We start from the raw sequence: 18,325 nt of genomic DNA, 5'->3' as shown, positions 1-18,325 counted from the left end.
GGATGGGGAACCTTTTTTGGGTTCGGGGTCACTGTCCCACAGGAAAATCAGTTGGGGACCACACAAGTGAGAAGCAAAAAACTCCTCCAAAACCCCCTCACTCTTACTGATGTGGCCCCCAACTGAGACACCTCACTCCTCTGGTGCTCCAGCTCCATGGGGCAAGGGGAAGGGACAGGGAGGACTGAGGATCAGGGTCTCCCATAGGCCAATTTTCTTTTCTGTGGTTCCCAAGTTAGTGGATTTTATGGACCCCTTTAGGCTCTGGGGTAAGGACAAAAATGAGGGGTTCATTGAGTGAGACAGGGCTGCCAGTGAGTAAGATAGGAATGGGGTGCAGGATCTGGGAGGGAGGTGGAGTGCAGAAGGGGGAAAGGTTGCGAGGTCTGGATGGGAGGTAGGACACAGAAGCAGGCTGGGAGTAGTGTGTCAGGCCAGGTGGAGGGAGCAGGAGCAAGAAAGGGTGCAGTGTGTGGCCAGGAGAAGGTGCAGGAGCAATGGTGGATGTAGGAGCAGGGTGGGGGTAGGTGTCTGGCCAGGCCAGGGGGGAAGGTGCAGGAGTAGAATAGGGGTAAGGTGTTTGGACAGGAGGGAGGTTGCAGGAACAAGGGAGAGTGTCTGAACAAGCTGGGGGTGTGGGGTCTTGGCGGGAGGGGAGGAAGATGAGTGAGGGGGGATTGGAGTGTGGGGGTCTGGGCATGAGGGGGGACACTTGCTTGGCTTCGCATCCCTTTGCAACAACTGCTGCAGCCATGCTGTCCCAGGCCGCTGTCCCAAAGGCACTGCTGCCATGGCCCACACAGTTGGGGCCTGCCCTGGAGGCTGGAGGTGCCACAGCCACGCAGTCCAGAGCTGACCCCGGACTGTGTCAGCCGCTGCAGTTGGGCCTCCAGGGCTGACCCTGACCTCATGGACTGTGGCAGGGGCAGTGGCTGAGGTGCCACTGAGGAGCCTCAGCCCTAGCACTGCCTCCTCTCACTAGAGCCTAACCTGCTGCAGGGAGGAGGGAACCCGCTCCAGCCGCTGCACAGGGGAGGAGGGGCAGGGCTGAGGTCCCTCCTGTGTGCTGCTGAAGATTGGCTTGCATGCCATACAATGGCCTACATGCAGGGGCAGCCCGTGGCTATAGGTGGACTCGGCTGCCGCCTAGGGCACCGCCACCCAGGATGCCCGCCAATGATGTCAGTTCATTGATGGCCCTGCAGGAGGGGGCACCGATCTCATGTTCCACCTAGGGTGCCAGCTGCCGCAGCCGGCCTTGGGCCGCTCCTGCCCGCATGCTGCAGGTTGCCAACCCCTGGCCTAGAAGACATGACCTATGAAGGAAGACAGAAAAAATTAGGACTGTTTACTTTAGAAGAGAGAAGACTGAAAGAGGTCATGATAGTAGTTTTCAAGCACCTAAAAGGATGTTATAGGGAGGGGGATTTTTTTCCCTCCTTGACCTCTGATGACAAAGCAGCAATGGGCTTACATTGCATCATGGGAAGTTCAGGTTGGACATTGAGAAAAACTTCCTGTCAGGGTGGTTAAACACTGAAATAAATTGCCTAGGAAGGCTATGGAATTTCCATCACTGGAGACATCTAAGAGCAAATTAGATAGACATCTATCAGGGATGATAGCTAGTGCTTGGACCTGCCATGAGGGCAGGGGACTGGACTTGATGACCTCTGGAGGTCCCTTCCAGTTCTAGTGTTCTATTATTTGATTTTATGATTTTTCTGTGTGGATTGTATGATAATTATTAAGATTTGAGTGCACACTCAAGCTTTTCCCACAGAGCAGTCAAAGGGTTCCTCCCCAGTGTGGATTCTCCTATGTGTAACAAGATGTGAGTTCCTATTGAAGCTTTTCCCACAGTCAGAGCAGTAAAAAGGTTTCTCCCCTGTATGGATTCTCCAATGTTTAATGAGGGCTGACCACTCCCTAAAGTTTTTCCCACAGTCAGAGCAGTTGAAGGGTTTCTCTCCTGTGTGAATTCTCCTATGTGTAATAAGGTCTGAGCTCCTACTGAAGCTTTTCCCACAGTAAGAGCAGTAGAAAGGTTTCTCTCCTGTGTGGATTCTTCTATGTCCAACAAGATGCGAGTTCCTACTGAAGCTTTTCCCACAGTCAGAGCACTTGAAGGGTTTCTCCCCAGTGTGGATTCTCCTATGTCCAACAAGATGTGAGTTCCCACTGAAGCTTTTCCCACAATCAGAGCACTTGAAGGGTTTCTCTCCTGTATGGATTCTCCAATGTCTAACAAGGTCTGAACTTTCACTGAAGCTTTTCCCACAATCAGAGCAATTGAAAGGTTTTTCTCTTGTGTGGATTCTCTGGTGTCTGACAAGATGTGAGTATCTACTGAAGCTTTTCCCACAGTCAGAGCAGTTGAAAGGTTTCTCTCCCGTGTGGATTCTCCGATGTCTAACAAGACCTGACCGCTCACTGAAGCTTTTCCCACAGTCAGAGCAGCTGAAGGGTTTCTCTCCTGTGTGGATTCTGCTATGCTGAACAAGGTTTGACCTCTCATTGAAGCTTTTCCCACAGTCGGAGCAGCTGAAGGGTTTCTCTCCTTTGTGGATTCTGCTATGTCTAACAAGATCTGAACTCTGACTGAAGCTTATTCCACAGTCAGAGCAGTTGAAGGGCTTCTCTCCTGTGTGGATTCTCTTATGTCTAACAAGGTCTGACCTCTTACTGAAGCTTCTCCCACACTCAGAGCAGGAAAAGGGTTTCTCCCCTATGTGGATTCTATAATATTTAATTAGGTCTGAGCTCTTGCTGAAGCTGTTCCCACAGTCATAGCAGCTGAAGGGTTTCTTCCCTGTGTGGATTCTGCTATGCTGAACAAGGTTTGACCTCTCACTGAAGCTTTTCCCACAGTCAGAGCAGCTGAAGGGTTTCTCTCCTCTGTGGATTCTATGATGTCTAACAAGATCTGAACTCTGACTGAAGCTTTTCCCACAGTCAGAGCAACTGAAGGGTTTCTCACCTGTGTGGATTCTATGATGTTTAGTTAGATCAGAGCTCTTAATGAAGTTTTTCCCACAGTCAGAGCAGCTGAAGGGTTTGTCTCTTGTGTGGTTTCTGTGACACTCAACAAGAGTTGCACGGTCATTGTTAGCGCAGGGTGCTTGTAGACAGGGTATTTTCTGTTGAACGGTTTCTGTGGTTCTTTTCATCCTTCTGCTCCTGTGACTGGATTTATTCTGTCCTTCCACTGGATGATTTCTTTGCTGCCTTTTTGGGCTCTGCTGATTCTCATAGGTGTCTCTTTGCTCAGGACTCTGAGAAACATGCTCTTCAGATCTTCCTAACAACATCCCTTGTGGAGCCACTTGCTCCAAAACTTCCTGCTGAAGACTCTCCTCATTGTTCTCACTCAGCGTCCCATCACCTGCCGGGATAGAGAGAAAATCCAGGAATCATTCTTTGTTCTGAGCTGAAAGAAAAACTCTGAAAGGGGAATAGAAAAGAGGGAACATGCCCAAATAATGGCTGGAAAGTTTGAATATTCTTGGTTTTTGACTTGTCTGTGCATTTCATAATTTTCATTTCTCTTTTACACTTGAATGTAATTCTTTGAGTAGTGATGTCAAAGAACCTGCCATGTCTGGAGTAATTATCCCTAGGATAATTGTGCTCCTGCAGGTGGTTGGCATGTCCCTACAGCCCCTGAGAAAGTCAGAGCAGGGGTCTCCACATGCTGTCCTTGCCTGTGGACACCACTCTTGCAGCTCCCATTGATCAATTGATCAATAATGGAGAACTGGGGCCAGTGGAGGTGGGGTTGGGGCCGGTAGATGAAGGGCAGCACAGGGAGCCACTGTTGTACATGCCAGGTGCTTCAGGAGAGCTGCAGGGCCAGGACAGGTGAAAGCCTGCCTTAGCTCTGCTGCTCCATTCCTGGGGCAGCTGTCCGGCTGCTCCCAGGGCGGGTGGGTGCTACTCAAGCACCCAATCCTGTGCTCCCCAGGCAAATGTTATATCCCCATGACCACTCCAGAGCCAACCCTACCCTGCTACCTTCAGAGGGTCGCTTATCCTGCTTTACTAGTGCAGGAGCCAGGTCCATCCCTGGGGCAGATGGTGTTGGGTGCCGAGCCACTGCCTGTGGGGGTGGGGATCAAGCTCACCATCCTGTGCTTCTCAGGCAAATCCCTGCCCTGCCCTATCCCTGAGTTCACTGGAGATCCCACTCTGCCTCCCTACCTTCAGTGGGTCCCTTACCCTGCCTTCTGCCTTCCTAATGTGGGCGCCAGCTCCATCCCTGGGGTGTCTGTCTGTCTGTCTGCTCTCAGGGAGGGCAGGACTTGAGCCCACCAACCTGCACTCCTCAGGTGAGCGCCCTATCCCCTGCTCTACTCCCGAGCTCACCCCACTGTCAATGGGTCCTTTGTTGGCTGTCTGGTTGCTCCCAGTGTGGGGGGAGGGGAGGGGACTGGAGCCCACCATCCCCTGCTCCACTCTAGAACCCACCCCACCTCCAGCAGGTCTTTTATCCCACCTTCCTAATGCAGGCGCCAGTTCCATCTTTGGGGCAGCCTGAGTTGGCTGTCCAGTTGCTCCCAGGGTGGGTGGAGGGAGGAGCGGGACTCAAGCACCCAACCCTGTGCTCTCCTGACAAATGCTGTATCCCCTAGTCCACTCAAGAACCCACCTCCTCCCTATCATCAGAGGGCCCCTTATCCTGCGTGGGCTGTCTGGTTGCTCCCTGCATGGGTAGAGGAGGGACATGAGCTCCCTGGGGGGGGGGGGGTGAGGGCAGGGCTTGATCCCACCACCCTGTACTCCCAGGCAAATGCCTCATCTCCTAGGCCACTCCAGATCCCACCCCACCTCCTGACCTTCAGAGGGTCCCTTAACCTGCCTTCCTAATGTGGGAACCAGGCCCATCCCTGGGGGAGCTGTTGTTGGCTGCCCAGCCACTGCCCGAGTGGGCAAAGGGGGGTGGGATCAAACCCACCACTCTGTGCTCCAGAAGCTGATGCCCTATCCCCGAGTTCACAGGAGATCGCACTCCACCTCCCGGGTGTCCCCTCCCACACTCTGAACCCCTTGGCCCAAGACCAGAGCCTGCCCCCCAACCCTCCACACCAGGCTGGTGAAAGTGAATGTGATTCGGGGAGGAAGGGGGATGGAATGAGCAGGGCCTTGGTGAAGGGGGGTGGGGAAGGAAGCCGGGTAAGGGTATTTAGGTTTGAGGTAGATCTTACATGGCACTTAAACTGAAAAAGTGATCTTGTGAGTAAAAAGACTGGAGACCCCTGCTCTAGGGTACAACTCAGTCCAATCCAGGGCAGGACAGGAACACACTGCTCAGAAGGGGAGCTCTAGTGAGGGCTGGCAGGTCTGACACCAAGGCCCCCAGCCAGGGCTCAGACGGCAGCTGCCACATAGCAGGTCACTAGGACTTGGAGAGAAAGGACCCAGCAGAACTCTAGCTCCCCAAGGGCTCTGCCCACAAAGCTCCTGGCACCCTGCTCTTTGGCTCAGATGCTTTACTTGTACACATGGAAGTTCTCTGAGCGAGGAATGTCAATGAGAGGTTTACTGTATGATTCACTGATAAGCCTGGGCTTACTGTTTAACCGTGTCAAGTATTTGCATTCCCCTCCCCACCCCCAATTTGGGAGGGGGCCGGGGAGGCTGTTGCGAAGCTCTCCAAGGACAGAGGCTACTATGCATCCCATGGAGGAGCCTCTCTCCATGGGGAGCTGGGACCCCCCATAGACAGGGGCTACTGCTGGACCAGCCTTTGTCCGTGGCCATCCCAGGTCACCATGGACAGAGGCTGCTTCACGGCAGTCTCCTCATTCCTATTCCCCCCGCAGTAGCCTCTGTCCGCAGGAGCTCAGACCCCTGTGGACAGGGGCTGCTGCTGGCCTGCACTGCTGCCTCTAAAGCCAAGGCAGCAGTGAGGGGTGCCAGGCAGCTGGTCTGTGTGCGGAGCTGGTTTTTCAATGCTGATGTACAGGCAATGCGCGAGGTGGGCAGGATGCTCGCAGGAGTGGGGCCAGGAGTGCACTGGTTGCTGGCCCTGCCTGAGAGGCTCTTTGAATAGTCATGTAACCACTAAGATTTCATGCGTCCCTAACTATGACACCCCATCCTAGCTGAGCAGCTCAGGCCGGCTTGCTGGCGTTGTAAGAATGCCCTGTAGGAGGCCATCGGCTTTGTGGAGTCCTTCCTGGAGGCTGGCTGGCCTGGCCGGGGAGAGGCACATCTTTCCCTTGGCTCAGAGGTAGGGAGGAGCAGGGAAGGGGTGTGTCACGCTGCCCTATCGAGACTGCCCAAGGGGACCAGGCCAGCAATGGAGCCCTGCAGCTACAGCTGCCCAGCACTCCTGACACCTAACGAGTGGCCCAGGCTGCCTGTGACCTGACCTGGCTGAGGAAGCTCCCAGGCCAATTTTTAAGCCCAGCAGCAATAGCAGCTGAGTGCACGTGGCCACGGCCTGGCTGCCTTGTTGTCTAATCAAGTCATGGAGGTTGAAAGATACGAGGCTCCCGATCCTGAACGTCTCTGTCTCCACAGAGAGTGCTGGGAGAAATGGGAAGCGCTTGGGGTCCTGGACAAACCCTGAGCCCTTGTTGCTTTTGTGAAGTGACGGATGGAACCACTTGAGGGGATGCGTTGTGGCTCCTGCTTCTTGTCACTAACCAATTTGCAGGCATCAATGGCCGATCCTGCAGCTCTACCTCACGTTCTGGGATGTCCTCTCTCTGGGCCGAGCCATGAGCTGGGCAGAGCCCCTGGGCTGCGTGTGACCCCCTCCTGTCATGGAGCAGCTGTGCACACCCTGCGGCTGGAAAAGTGGGATCTCCGTGCTGTTCCATGAGGAATTGGTGCTCAGCGTCGCTGCTCAGCACGGACTCCATGGGCGCCGCCAGTCACAGCGCTGTGACACACCAGTGTAAATGCGCCCCTGGTGTTGTGAGCTGCTCCCCTCCTGGAGGCGCTTTGTCTAGAACCCTGGGAAAGCTCTCTTCGAGGACTCTCGTCATGACAATACTGCCACACTGATAGTAGGGGTGTCACATTCCTCCTTCCTCATCACATAGTTATAAAGTCTGAACTATGCCAGGAAAAACATCAGCACTCAGGGGGTTAATTAACACCAGCTCCTCACGTCGGCTTCAGAGTTGCCTCTGCATCAGGAAAACGGAGGATGAGCTTGGACTGACCTTGGTCTGATAAATTAATTGGACAATGGAGTTACCACAACACCCTACCTTCCGTGTAGCCACATCCCCTCCCCCGCTGCTCAGCAATCTGCCCGAAATCTTGGCTTTACTCTGGTAACAGTGGCCACATATCACTGTAGGACAAGGGCATGGCAGGGGGTGTACTCTGTGACTTGGGTGAGTAAGATAGTAGCTTCATGCACATGTTATGCCAAACCTCCTGTTCAGTGTCCAGTCCCCAGGGGTGTGTCTAGACTACATGGCTCCGTCGACGGAGCCATGTAATCTAGACGCACCCCAAGGGTATGTCTACACTGCACAGTTATTTTGGAATAAGCTATTTGGGAAGAGATTTTCCAGAATAGCTCATTTTGAAATAGCATGACTACACTGCAGAGAAGCCTCAAAATTAATCTGAGGCAGGCTTTTCTGATGTAGACATGCTAGCTCGATTTAGAGCCCCAGGGGGAATAATTTAGAATGGCCCTGGGGAGGGGCTATTTTGAAATAGCAGCAGTGGAGCATCTACACAGGCCTTATTTTGACATAGCTCTTTCAGAATAGGTGTTATTCTTTGCAAAATGAGGTTTACAGAAGTTGGAATAAGCTGTCCGTTATTTCTGCTGTGTAGACACTCGCATAATTATTTCAGAATAACAGCCATTATTCCGAAATAACTGCTGTGTAGACACACCCCAACACTCAATCCTGACAAAGTAACATTGAATAATTGAAAACAAGTTGATGGGGAAAAATCCTTTCCATAGGTAACATAAAAACAGTCGTACTGGGTCAGACTAAAGGTCCATCTAGCCCAGTGTCCTGTCTTCCAACAGCAAGCAATGCCAGATGCCCCAGAGAGAGTGAACATAACTGGTAAGCATCATGTGATCCCTCTCCTGTCACCCATTTCCAGGGTCTGACAAACAGAGGCTAGGGACACCGTTCCTACCTGGTCTGGCTAATAAGTATTGATGGACCTAGCCTTCATGGATTTATCCAGTTATTTTTTTGAATCTTGTTAAAGTCCTGGTTTTCACAACATACTCTTGCAAGGAGTTCCACAGGTCGATTGTGCTGCATGAAGAAAAACTTTCTTTTGTTTAAAATCTTTACCTGTAAATTTCACAGACCCGTATTCTTGTGATAACACAGAGTAAATAACTTTTTCGTATTCACTTTTTCCATACCTGTAATGATTGTATAGACCTCTATCCTATCTCCCCTTAGTCTCTTTTCTAAATCGAAAAGTCCAAGTCTTTTTAATCTCTCTGCATACAGCACCTGTTCCAAGCAATAATTTTTGGTTGCCCGTTTCTGAACCTTTTCCAATGCCAATATATCTTTTTTGAGATATGGGATCACATCTGTATGCAGTATTCAAGATATGTGCGTACCAGGGATTTATTTAGAGGGAATAAGATATTCTCTGTCTTATTCTCTATCCCTTTTTTAATTATTTCAAACATTATGTTTGCTTTTTTGACTGCTGTTGCACATTGGATGGATTTTTTTCAGAGAACTGTCCTCAATGACTCCAATATCCCTCTCTTGAGTAGTTGTAGCTTAATCAGTTCCCATTGTTTTGTATGTATTGTTGAGATTATTTTTTCCAGCATGCATTACTTTGCATTTATCTACACACCTATCTCTGCAGTAATTGCAAACATGGAGAAATTGGAGAAGGTTCAGAGAAGAGCAACAAGAATGATTAAAGGTCTAGAGAACAAGATCTATGAAGGAAGACTGAAAGAATTGGGCTTGTTTAGTTTGGAAAAGAGAAGATTGAGGGGGGACATGATAGCCATTTTCAGGTATCTAAAAGGGTGTCACAAGGAGGAGGGAGAAAACTTGTTCTTCCTGGCCTCTGAGGCTAGAACAAGAAGCAATGGGCTTAAACTGCAGCAAGGGAGGTTTAGGTTGGACATTCGGAAAAAGTTCCTAACTGTCAGGGTGGTTAAACACTGGAATAAATTACCTAGGGAAGTTGTAGAATTTCCATCTCTGGAGATATTTGAGAGCAGGTTAGATAAATGTCTATCAGGGATGGTCTAGACAGTATTGGGTCCTGCCATGAGGGCAGAGGACTGGACTCGATGACCTCTCGAGGTCCCTTCCCGTCCTAGTGTTCTATGATTCTATGCACTCCTAAGAGAGCGCAGAGGAACCCACTGACTCTTGTGCAAATCGGGGGGATGAGGGACAATGGGTATGGATGTTCTGTTCCAATTAGCAGGTACAAGGATAAGGGAGGTAGCAAAAATATTGAATGCAATGTGCACTTTGTGTCAATGTACAAAAGGGGAAGTCACAGGAGGGGCATGTTGGTGCTGGCTGAGGGGCAGCGTTCAGGTTTCTGGCTGAGCTGGTACCATTTTTGGAGTGGGACATGTGTCACTGCACCTGTGCCCAGAGACTTGGGGCACTAGCACATTGCTCCTTCAACAATAAACCTGGCTGAGCACCCTAGCCCCAAACGGAGCCTGAGTCTTGCTTTAGCAACAACCCTGAGCTGTGCTGCCTGGGCAAGCCGCTAGCTCTGCCAGTGCCGCTGGCATCAGAGCTCCAGAAAGAGCCGCCTTGAGCAGCCGTAACGCTGCTCTGTGGTGCCAGCAGCAATTCACACGGCACTGCAGCCACTACAGGAAGCAAAAATTATCAGTCACAGCAGCACCTGGGATCTCTGCTGTGAATCAGGATCCCACTGTCTATTGGGATGCTCCCATATTTAATCCCTCCCCAGCCCTGTGATACCAGACATACTGTAATAGCTATTGCAGAGACAGAGGACCAGGGCACAGACTAAGTGACTCAACCAAGGTCACACAGGAAGTCTATGGCTGAGCAGGGACTTGAGCACAAGTCTTCTAACACCAAGTGCAGTTCCTGCAGGGCTGGCCTTTCCATGAGGTGAACTGAGGCGGCTGCCTCAGGTGCCAGACTGTAGGGGGGCGCCACTAGGACCCAGAGTGTAGAAAATTGTGTTTGCTGCTGGTGCATATGTATTCTCTCTGCTCTAGATGCACAGAGATGGAGGAGTGCTGTGCTGGAGGAAGGAGGGCACAAAGAACAGGAAGCAGGCAGAATTGAGATCTTACAAAGTTTCGGCCCCAGCGAGGGAACATGGGGGCGTTATTTGAGCTCCCCACCTCAGGTGTCAAAATGTTGTGGGCCAGCCCTGAGTTCCTGCAATGCAAAATGAGTTCCCTTCATGGTTATCTACTACAGAGCTACCCCTCACAGAGTGTGAACTGCCTCATCCACTCTCAGGGGCGGATATAGGGCAGGGAGAGTGGGGTGGCCACCCCGGACCCCGCGCATGCACCGTGGTAAAGGGGGGCCCCGCGAAACTGTGCTGCACTGGGCCCCGCAAAATGGTCATCTGCCCCGTCCACCTTCCCTCAGCTCCAGCACCCAGCTCCTCTTCCTGCCAGGAACCAGCATGTCACAGAGATCAGCCACAGGCAGGAAAGACTCTGGAAACTGCACCCTCCTTCCAGGGGCTCAGCCCACTGGCACAAGGATGCCCTGCAGGCACTAAGAGCAGCCAGACCCAGACCTCTGGTACCTGTCGTTCCTGCCTGGGCCCTCCCACTGACAGCTTCGACCAAGGCACAACATGGGCAAGATGGTGGGGAAGCACTTTGAGAGCTTGGCTGTGGGAAGAGCAGCACCATTGTTATGTCCCTAAACCTGCTTCCCCTGGAAGGGGGCATTGAGGGGAGGGTCTCTCCCACAGGAGCCAGGATTATTGGGGCTGACACTTCCCCCTCCTCATTACTGAGGGACTCTGAACCAAACCCAACCCAGCTGATACCTGTGGGGACAGGAATCCTTACCCAGCCAGTTCACAGCCTCATAATTCTCCTGCATCACAGCCCAGTAGAGGGCTCTCTGATCCGGGTCCAGCAGAGCCCATTCCTCCTCAGAGAAATACACAGCCACCTCCTCGAAAGTCACCGGCTCCGCCACAGCCATTTCCTTTCTCTGGTTTGTCAGGCCAAGGGCTGAGCTGGAGCAAGACATGGGTGTTCTGCAGCCTGCCAGGGAGAGAAGGGCAATTGGAAACATTTTAGAAGGGGTTTTAATCTTTTCCATACCCCCATTCCCTAGACTCTCTCCCTATTGACGCACATGCTAAAATCAAACATTTTGGGCAAATGTTGGAGTCTAGATATTCCATAACGTCACACACACGTTAGATCTCAAATCCACATTCATTTCTCTCAATACCTGGCTTGAGTTTCAACATTACTGTGCATCAGGGATGTTAAATATTGGTTAGCTGAATAGTCGAGTAACCTCATAAATTCTCATTGGTTACTCAACTATTCTATGGTTGCCAGGGGCAGGGCCAGCAGCGGGGCCTTACTCCCGAGAAGCCTCCTGTCACTCTGTGTTGCTCCCTCTGAATCTGAGGCAGCAACACAGGGTGCCAAGCAGGAGCTGGTCCATGAGGGGAGCCAGTTTAAAAACCTGTCACCCTGTGCTACTGCCTCTGACATAGCAGCCCCTGCTTGGAGTGGGCGTCTGAGCTACCGGCTCTGGCTCCTAATATGCTTTAAATGCAGCGCCACAGCGGGAGTAGGTCCCAGACCCAATGCAAGCCAGAACTGAGACAGGCTGCTGGCCAGCCTGCTAAAAAATTTCCTGGGAAGGGGGTGGGGAAGGGGGGTGGTTGTGTAGACTATAGCATTAACCTACAAGATTTTTCGTATCAGTTAATTGATTAATTGACTATACTATTACATCCCTACTGCACATGCAACAATGGGATTTGGTTCTGAACACCCAGTGTTTCCGATATAGCAGTCACATATTCTCCTGCCTGAATATGGATGTATGTGTCTAAATTTAGGTTCAGATATTTAAAGTCCCTGCTCTTCCTCCATTTATTTGCAGCACAGACCTAGGCCCTCTCATCAGATCTAAACTGAGAGACTTTATAAGCCCGCTCCACCACAGAGATTAAGTGAAGTCAAGGGGACCATTTGGATATTTAAATTAAACCCACCTGCTGAATGTTTACAGCAGGGGTGGGGTCTGAATTCAGCCCCCAGGTTGCCTGCACATGGCCCCAATGGCTTAGGCACCCCCCAGTATCGGGAAACCCATGCTGGTGCTCCAGCCCCCCCGCTGCCTAACTGCAGGGCTGGAGCAGACAACATCTATGAGGCTGGGCCCCCCTAGGCGCTGGTGTACAACAGGCACATGGGGAGTGTCTTTCTGCTTCTCAGTCAGGGACCACATCAAGGCATTTTTTTTCTTTTCACTTGTGTGCAGCCTTCCAACTGATGGTGATGGGATGCCTAACATAGTGAATGCTAGTGGAAAAGGGGTAGGGTTTTTTAACATTAAAAGTAAAAAAAGAGCAAGTTAAAAATTACTTAGAAAAATTAGATGTCTACAAGTCACCAGGGCCTGATGAAATGCATCCTAGAATACTCAAGGAGCTGATAGAGGAGGAATCTGAGCCTTTAGCTATCATCTTTGAAAATCATGAAAGTAAGAAGAGATTCCAGTAGACTGGAAAAGGGCAAATCTAGTGCCCATCTATAAAAAGGGAAATAAGAGCAACCTAAGAAACTACAGACCAGTCAGTTTAACTTCTGTGCCAAAGAAGATAATGGAGCAAGTAATTAGGAATTCATCTGCAAACAGCCAGCATGGATTTGTCAAGAACAAATCATGTCAAGCCAATCTGATAGCTTTCTTTGATAGGATAACAAATCTTGTGGACAAGGGAGAAGCGGTGGATGTGGTATACCTAGACTTTAGTAAGGGATCTGACAAGGTTTCTCACGACTTTCTTTATCAATAAACTAGGGAAATACAACTTAGATGGAGCTACTATAAGGTGAGTGCATAAATGGCTGGATAACAGTTCTCAGAGAGTAGTTATTAATGGTTCACAGCCATGCTGGAAGGGCATAACAAGTGGGGTTCCGCAAGGGTCTGTTTTGGGACTGGTTCTTTTTAATCAACAATTTTGATTATGATGATTCAGAGAGCATGATTATTAAATTTGCAGATGATATCAAGGTGGGAGGGATTGCAAGTGCTTTGGAAGATAGGGTCAAAATTTAAAATGATCTGGACAAACAAGAGAAACAGTCTGAGGTAAAGAGGATGAAGTTTGATAAGGACAAATGCAAAGTGCTCCACTTAGGAAGGAAGTCAGTTTCACACATACAGGCTACGTCTACACTGGCACCCTTTTCCGGAAATACTTAAAACGGAACAGTTTTCTGTTATAAGTATTTCCGGAAAAAGCGTGTCTACATTGGCAGGATGCTTTTCCGGAAAAGCACTTTTTCCGGAAAAGACTCCGTGGCCAATGTAGACGCGCTTTTCTGGAAAAAAGCCCCAAGTGTCATTTTCGCGATCGGGGCTTTTTTGCAGAAAAGATTACTGTGCTGTCTACACTGGCCCTTTTCTGGAACAGTTTTTCCGGAAAAGAACTTTTGCCCGAATGGGAGCAGCATAGTTTTTCCGGAAAAACACTGACAATTTTACAGTAGATCGTCATTGCTTTTCCGGAAAAGCAAGCAGCCAGTGTAGACAGCTGGCAAGTTATTCCAGAAAAGCGGCTGCTTTTCCAGAATAAGTGGCCCAGTGTAGACACAGCTACAGAATGGGAAGTGACTGTCTAGGAAGGAATACTGCAGAAAGGGAGTTAGAGGACACAGTAGACCAAAAGTTAAACATGAGTCAACAGTGTGACACTGTTGCAAAAAAAGCAAACATGATTCTGGGAGGCATTAACAGGAGTGTTGTGAGTAAGACATGAGAAGTCATTCTTCTACTCTGCTTGTACTGGTTAGGCCTCAGTTGGAGTATTGTGTCCAGTTCTGGGCTCCACATTTCAAGAAAGGTGTGGAGAAATTGAAGAAGGTCCAGAGAAGAGCAACAAAAATGATGAAAGGTTTAGAAAATATGAGCTATGAGGGGAGATTGAAAAAATTGGGCTTGTTCAGTTTAGAAAAGAGAAGATTGAGAGGGGGCATGATAGCAGTTTTCAAGTGTCTAAAAGGGTGTTACAAGGAGTTCTCCTTGGCCTCTGATGATAGGACAAGAAGCAATGAGCTTAAACTGCAGCAAGGGAGATTTAGGTTGGACATCAGAAAAAACTTCCTGCCTGTCAAAGTGGTCAAACACTGGAATAAATTGCCTAGAGAGGTTGTGGAATCTCCATCATTGGAGATATTTAAGAGCAGGTTGGACCGACACCTGTCTGGGATGATCTAGACAGTGCTTAGTCCTGCTGTGAGGCCTGGACTTAATGACCTCTCAAGGTCCCTTCCAGTTCTAGGATTGTAATGGGCCACTCCAGTTCATTTATTTACTGGCTCCACAGCCAAGAAGCTTCATGGCTCCCATTGGCTGTGGTTCACTGTTTGCAATCCAGGGGAACCATGAGAAGTGACATGACCCCGGCCTCTGCTAAGTGAATGTGTGTTTTATAGACATGGAGAAACATTAGCTGTTCCCCTGCAGAGACACAGGTGGGACGATACGGTGAGGTGAGCACTGTGTCCTGGACCCTTGCAAAAAAAAAATTAATTTAAAAACCCTGGAATTTGGCAACACAGAATAGTTGGATTGTCAGAGTGAAGAGCACCATTGGAACGTATTGTAACAATAGATGTAACACAGAGAGAAACTATGACACTGAAATATGTGATTAGAAGAACAAGTATATGGGTAAAATTCCAAATATTTATATATAAAGTATTACTATTTATAAATAAAGTAATAGAAAATCAAAGTGTGTACTTCAATGTTTGTAAGATGGGGAATTACTTACAGAAATATGGATTTGTAATAAGTTTTCAAGTAGAAAATGATTTTCAAAAGTATCTCAGCACTTTCACATTTAATCATTTGGCCTGTAATAAATATTCAGGAAACAAAATCTACCTAAATGGCCGGTGATGTGAAAAAGTATGAGGGTTAGGGTGACCGTATCTCCCTATGTCGAATACCCGACACCTGGTAAAATTACACATATTCAGGGGAGCTGAACAGAAATTAATCAAGACTGAGCAGTACAAAGGTTCAAATTAACATCAAATCCCTGATAAACATAATTACTGTGTAGCTAGAACCTTCTTATCTTAAAGGCTTTAGGGTTCACGTGGCAGGGGACACCCACCCCGTACACCTCTCTCACACAGCTGGGGTGATTGATTGACCTGCCCCCTCCTGGCTGCTTCTCTTCTCCCTCCTTGCCTGAGCAGGCCCTGAGGACACACTCCCCTCTCCTGGTAACTGGAATCAAATCTCCCTGACGTAACACGTGTGGTGGGATTGCAAGTTTTATCCTTTTTATATTTGTATTTTAGGTTTAATAATGTAGCAACGTAAGGTAACATATTGTCACATTTAATATTTTATTAAACCAAGCCCTTTAGTAAGACATATATTTCTTTGTTCTAAAGCTTAGTGAATTTAGTAAGTAAAGAGACAGGATTTTGGTATTGTGTCTATGTTAATGAGATTAGAAATATCGAAGGCCCGGACCTTCAATGTGAATTGTTTTGCTTTCGCTTAAAATAAAACACTGCTGTTTACCTTTGAAGGATTCTGTGAGAAAGACTATGTGAATGAGAAATGTTTCATCATAAAGATAAAGGTGTGAAGGCCACCGTTAGAGCCTGCCAAGAAAGGAGGGGGCACTGTGGGTGAAGACAGATTGTGAAGAGACATATCGGTGTCAGAGGAACCATCAGTGTGTACCCACGGTCAAGAGATCAGATTGACGGCTCTCAAGGTAAAGGCATCCCTAAAAACAACTGATTGACAATCTAGGACAGGATGAGCCTCTTGGAAATGTTTTGGGAATGATTAACATCAACAAGACAACACACTGGTCACAGACTGACACAGCGAAAACCATAGACTTCAACAGGGAAAGAGGATTATAAAAGCAGGGTGCCTTGCTATGGAACTTCGGGTTCGTCTTGCTACCAACTCCAGATGAGCATCCGATTGCGACTGATGAAAGGCCCTGATCTCCCTCTGCGATTGATCTGGCTGGCCACTAGATTGATCCAGACTCTGGACTGGTAACCATAATATCGTCTGCTGGGACTGTGTGTATGGTGTTTGTGTGTAGGAGTGACTGAAAAGCATATGCAACTGTTGTATTCTCAATAAATGCGGAGTACTGCCTTTTCTCCTATAAAAGATCTTGTGTGCTTCGTTTAAACATAACACATGGGCAGGGCCGCACTCCACAGGAGGAGATGGAGGAGTGGGGGAACTATGGGGCATGAAGGGGAAGAGCAGGGAGAGGGTAGCAAGAGGGGGAGGATGGCAAGGGCCAATAGGTGGGCAACAGAGGGAACAAGTCACCAGCTGCCTCCTGGCACCTGCTCGCATGACCAGCCATTGTTGCTGGCAGCACAGTCAGTGCTGGATGGGAACGGGATGAGGGCAGGGCCCTGCAGGCTGTGTTGACGGATCAGCTGGGGGAGCAGCCACTGCCCCCCCTCTCCCTACTGGGAGGCAGGTGGGCAGCTAGTGAGCAGGTATCTGGCAGCAGCAGGACTTGCCAGCACTGATGGAGGGATGACAGAAAATACAGGACAATGTGCCTGTTATTAAGAACAAGTCAGGACCCTGCACGCAGAGCTTAAATCCAGCCCTGTCCCTTTAACCTGGGGTGCTGCCCACCCCACCTAGGGTGCTGGGCAGAAGGCAAAACAGCAGCTCCCAGAGGCAGCCCTGAGCCACTGAATCTCATCCCCTTTGGCAGCTCCCACCTGTAAGGTAGGGAAGCAGTGCCTGCTCCAGACACAGGCCCCAGCCCAGCCCTGACAAGTGAGCACTTTCACCTTCTATGCTGGCAGTGGGAAAAAACCCTCTGCCCCCTTCCTTGTTACACATGCTGTAAATACTCCCCTCACTGGGGTATTTTTTCTGGTAGTGCCCAGATTCTGTTCCTATCCCCACTGCCTGTCCCAATTTTGCCCTTTGGTCCTACAGTCAGCTGCGTGATCTCCCCACCCGTTGGTCGGTCGGTTAGGCCCCTGCACAGACTTTGCCTCCCATGCGATTTCATGCATCAATTTCCCTACCTTTATATCAGGGGTAGGGAACATTTTTTGGGGTTGGGGGCCACTGACCCACAGAAAAATCAGTCAGGGGCCACACACACAAGTGAGAAACAAAACAAAACAAAAAACCTCTCACTGATGTGGCCCCTGACTGGGAAGCAGAAAGACACTCCCCACACGCCAGAGCTTAGGGGGGCCCAGCCTAGTAGATCTTGAGGTTCCATCCCCACAGGGAGCGGTAGGGGGGCTAGAAAGCCAGAGCAGGGTCCACAATGCTGGAGGAGGGGGTCAATGAGTGTCGGGGGTGGACCCAGGCAAGTCAGGTGTAGGTTCCCCACACCTGTTTTATAGTGATAACCAGTCCGCTGTAAGCAGACACAGAAGCGGATCAGCGATTCTTTAGCTCCTAAAACCAGGTCTGGCAGTGGCAGTGCGCGGCAGGGGCTGTATCTAAAACATTTCCCTGCATCCAGCCCCTTTCGCAGGCGAATCCACCTTACCGGGCAGGGAAGCGCTGCCTTGGCCAGGCCCTGGGGAACATTGTGCCAGTCAGATCCCAGCCCTGGGAAGCGGCCTCAGATGCCCCCCGGGAAACACCCACATCTGTCCCACTGGCCGGTTTTGCAAACACTGCAGACGGCTCCTTCGATTCCATCCTCCCCCTAGCCTGGGTTCCCCTCTGCCCCTCGCCCTTCACCCGCTCCGGCTCCGGACCCCGCACGCACCGGGCCGTAGAGGCACCAGCAGCTGGTCTCAGAGTTCGCTCCTGAGGCCGCGCAGCGAAGGCGCCCCAGAGCGGAGCATGCGCAGTAGCCGCAGCTGAGGCTGCTGCCCTCACTCTGCGTGCAGGCGCAGGCCAATAGGGGCTGGAACGCTGGGTGCAGCTGGCTCCGGGCACGCGGCTCCGCGCGCTGCTGCTGCCGGGTCCCGGCGCTCCACGGAGGCGGCAGCAGCTTGTGAGTAGCAGAGACTGAGCCTGCAGCCGCGCCCGGCGCGGGATCCTGCCCCGGTCACCGCAGCCTGCGCTATAGGCTTCGTGAGAGCCCCGGGCAAAGGGCTGGGCCGGGCAGGGAAGTGACTCTGCCCCCT

At 50.3% G+C, this 18,325-nt stretch overlaps 1 protein-coding gene across 1 annotated transcript; it reads right to left on the bottom strand.

Moving 5' to 3' along the window:
• Positions 1-473: 473 nt before the first annotated feature.
• On the bottom strand, positions 474-18,109 carry LOC102452308 (uncharacterized). The gene is made up of 3 exons (XM_014572808.4): positions 17,962-18,109; positions 11,015-11,215; positions 474-3,385 (listed from the first exon to the last, which is right to left on the bottom strand). Exons 2-3 carry the CDS (start codon positions 11,199-11,201, stop codon positions 1,767-1,769), a joined length of 1,806 nt encoding a protein of 601 aa, XP_014428294.3. The 5' UTR covers positions 11,202-11,215; positions 17,962-18,109; the 3' UTR covers positions 474-1,766.
• Positions 18,110-18,325: the final 216 nt, after the last annotated feature.

This window comes from Pelodiscus sinensis, chromosome 19 (assembly GCF_052426305.1).
Source record: "Pelodiscus sinensis isolate ZL-2025 chromosome 19, ASM5242630v1, whole genome shotgun sequence".
Taxonomy (NCBI): Eukaryota; Metazoa; Chordata; order Testudines; family Trionychidae; genus Pelodiscus; species Pelodiscus sinensis.
This window is presented reverse-complemented; position numbering and strand designations above follow the sequence as displayed.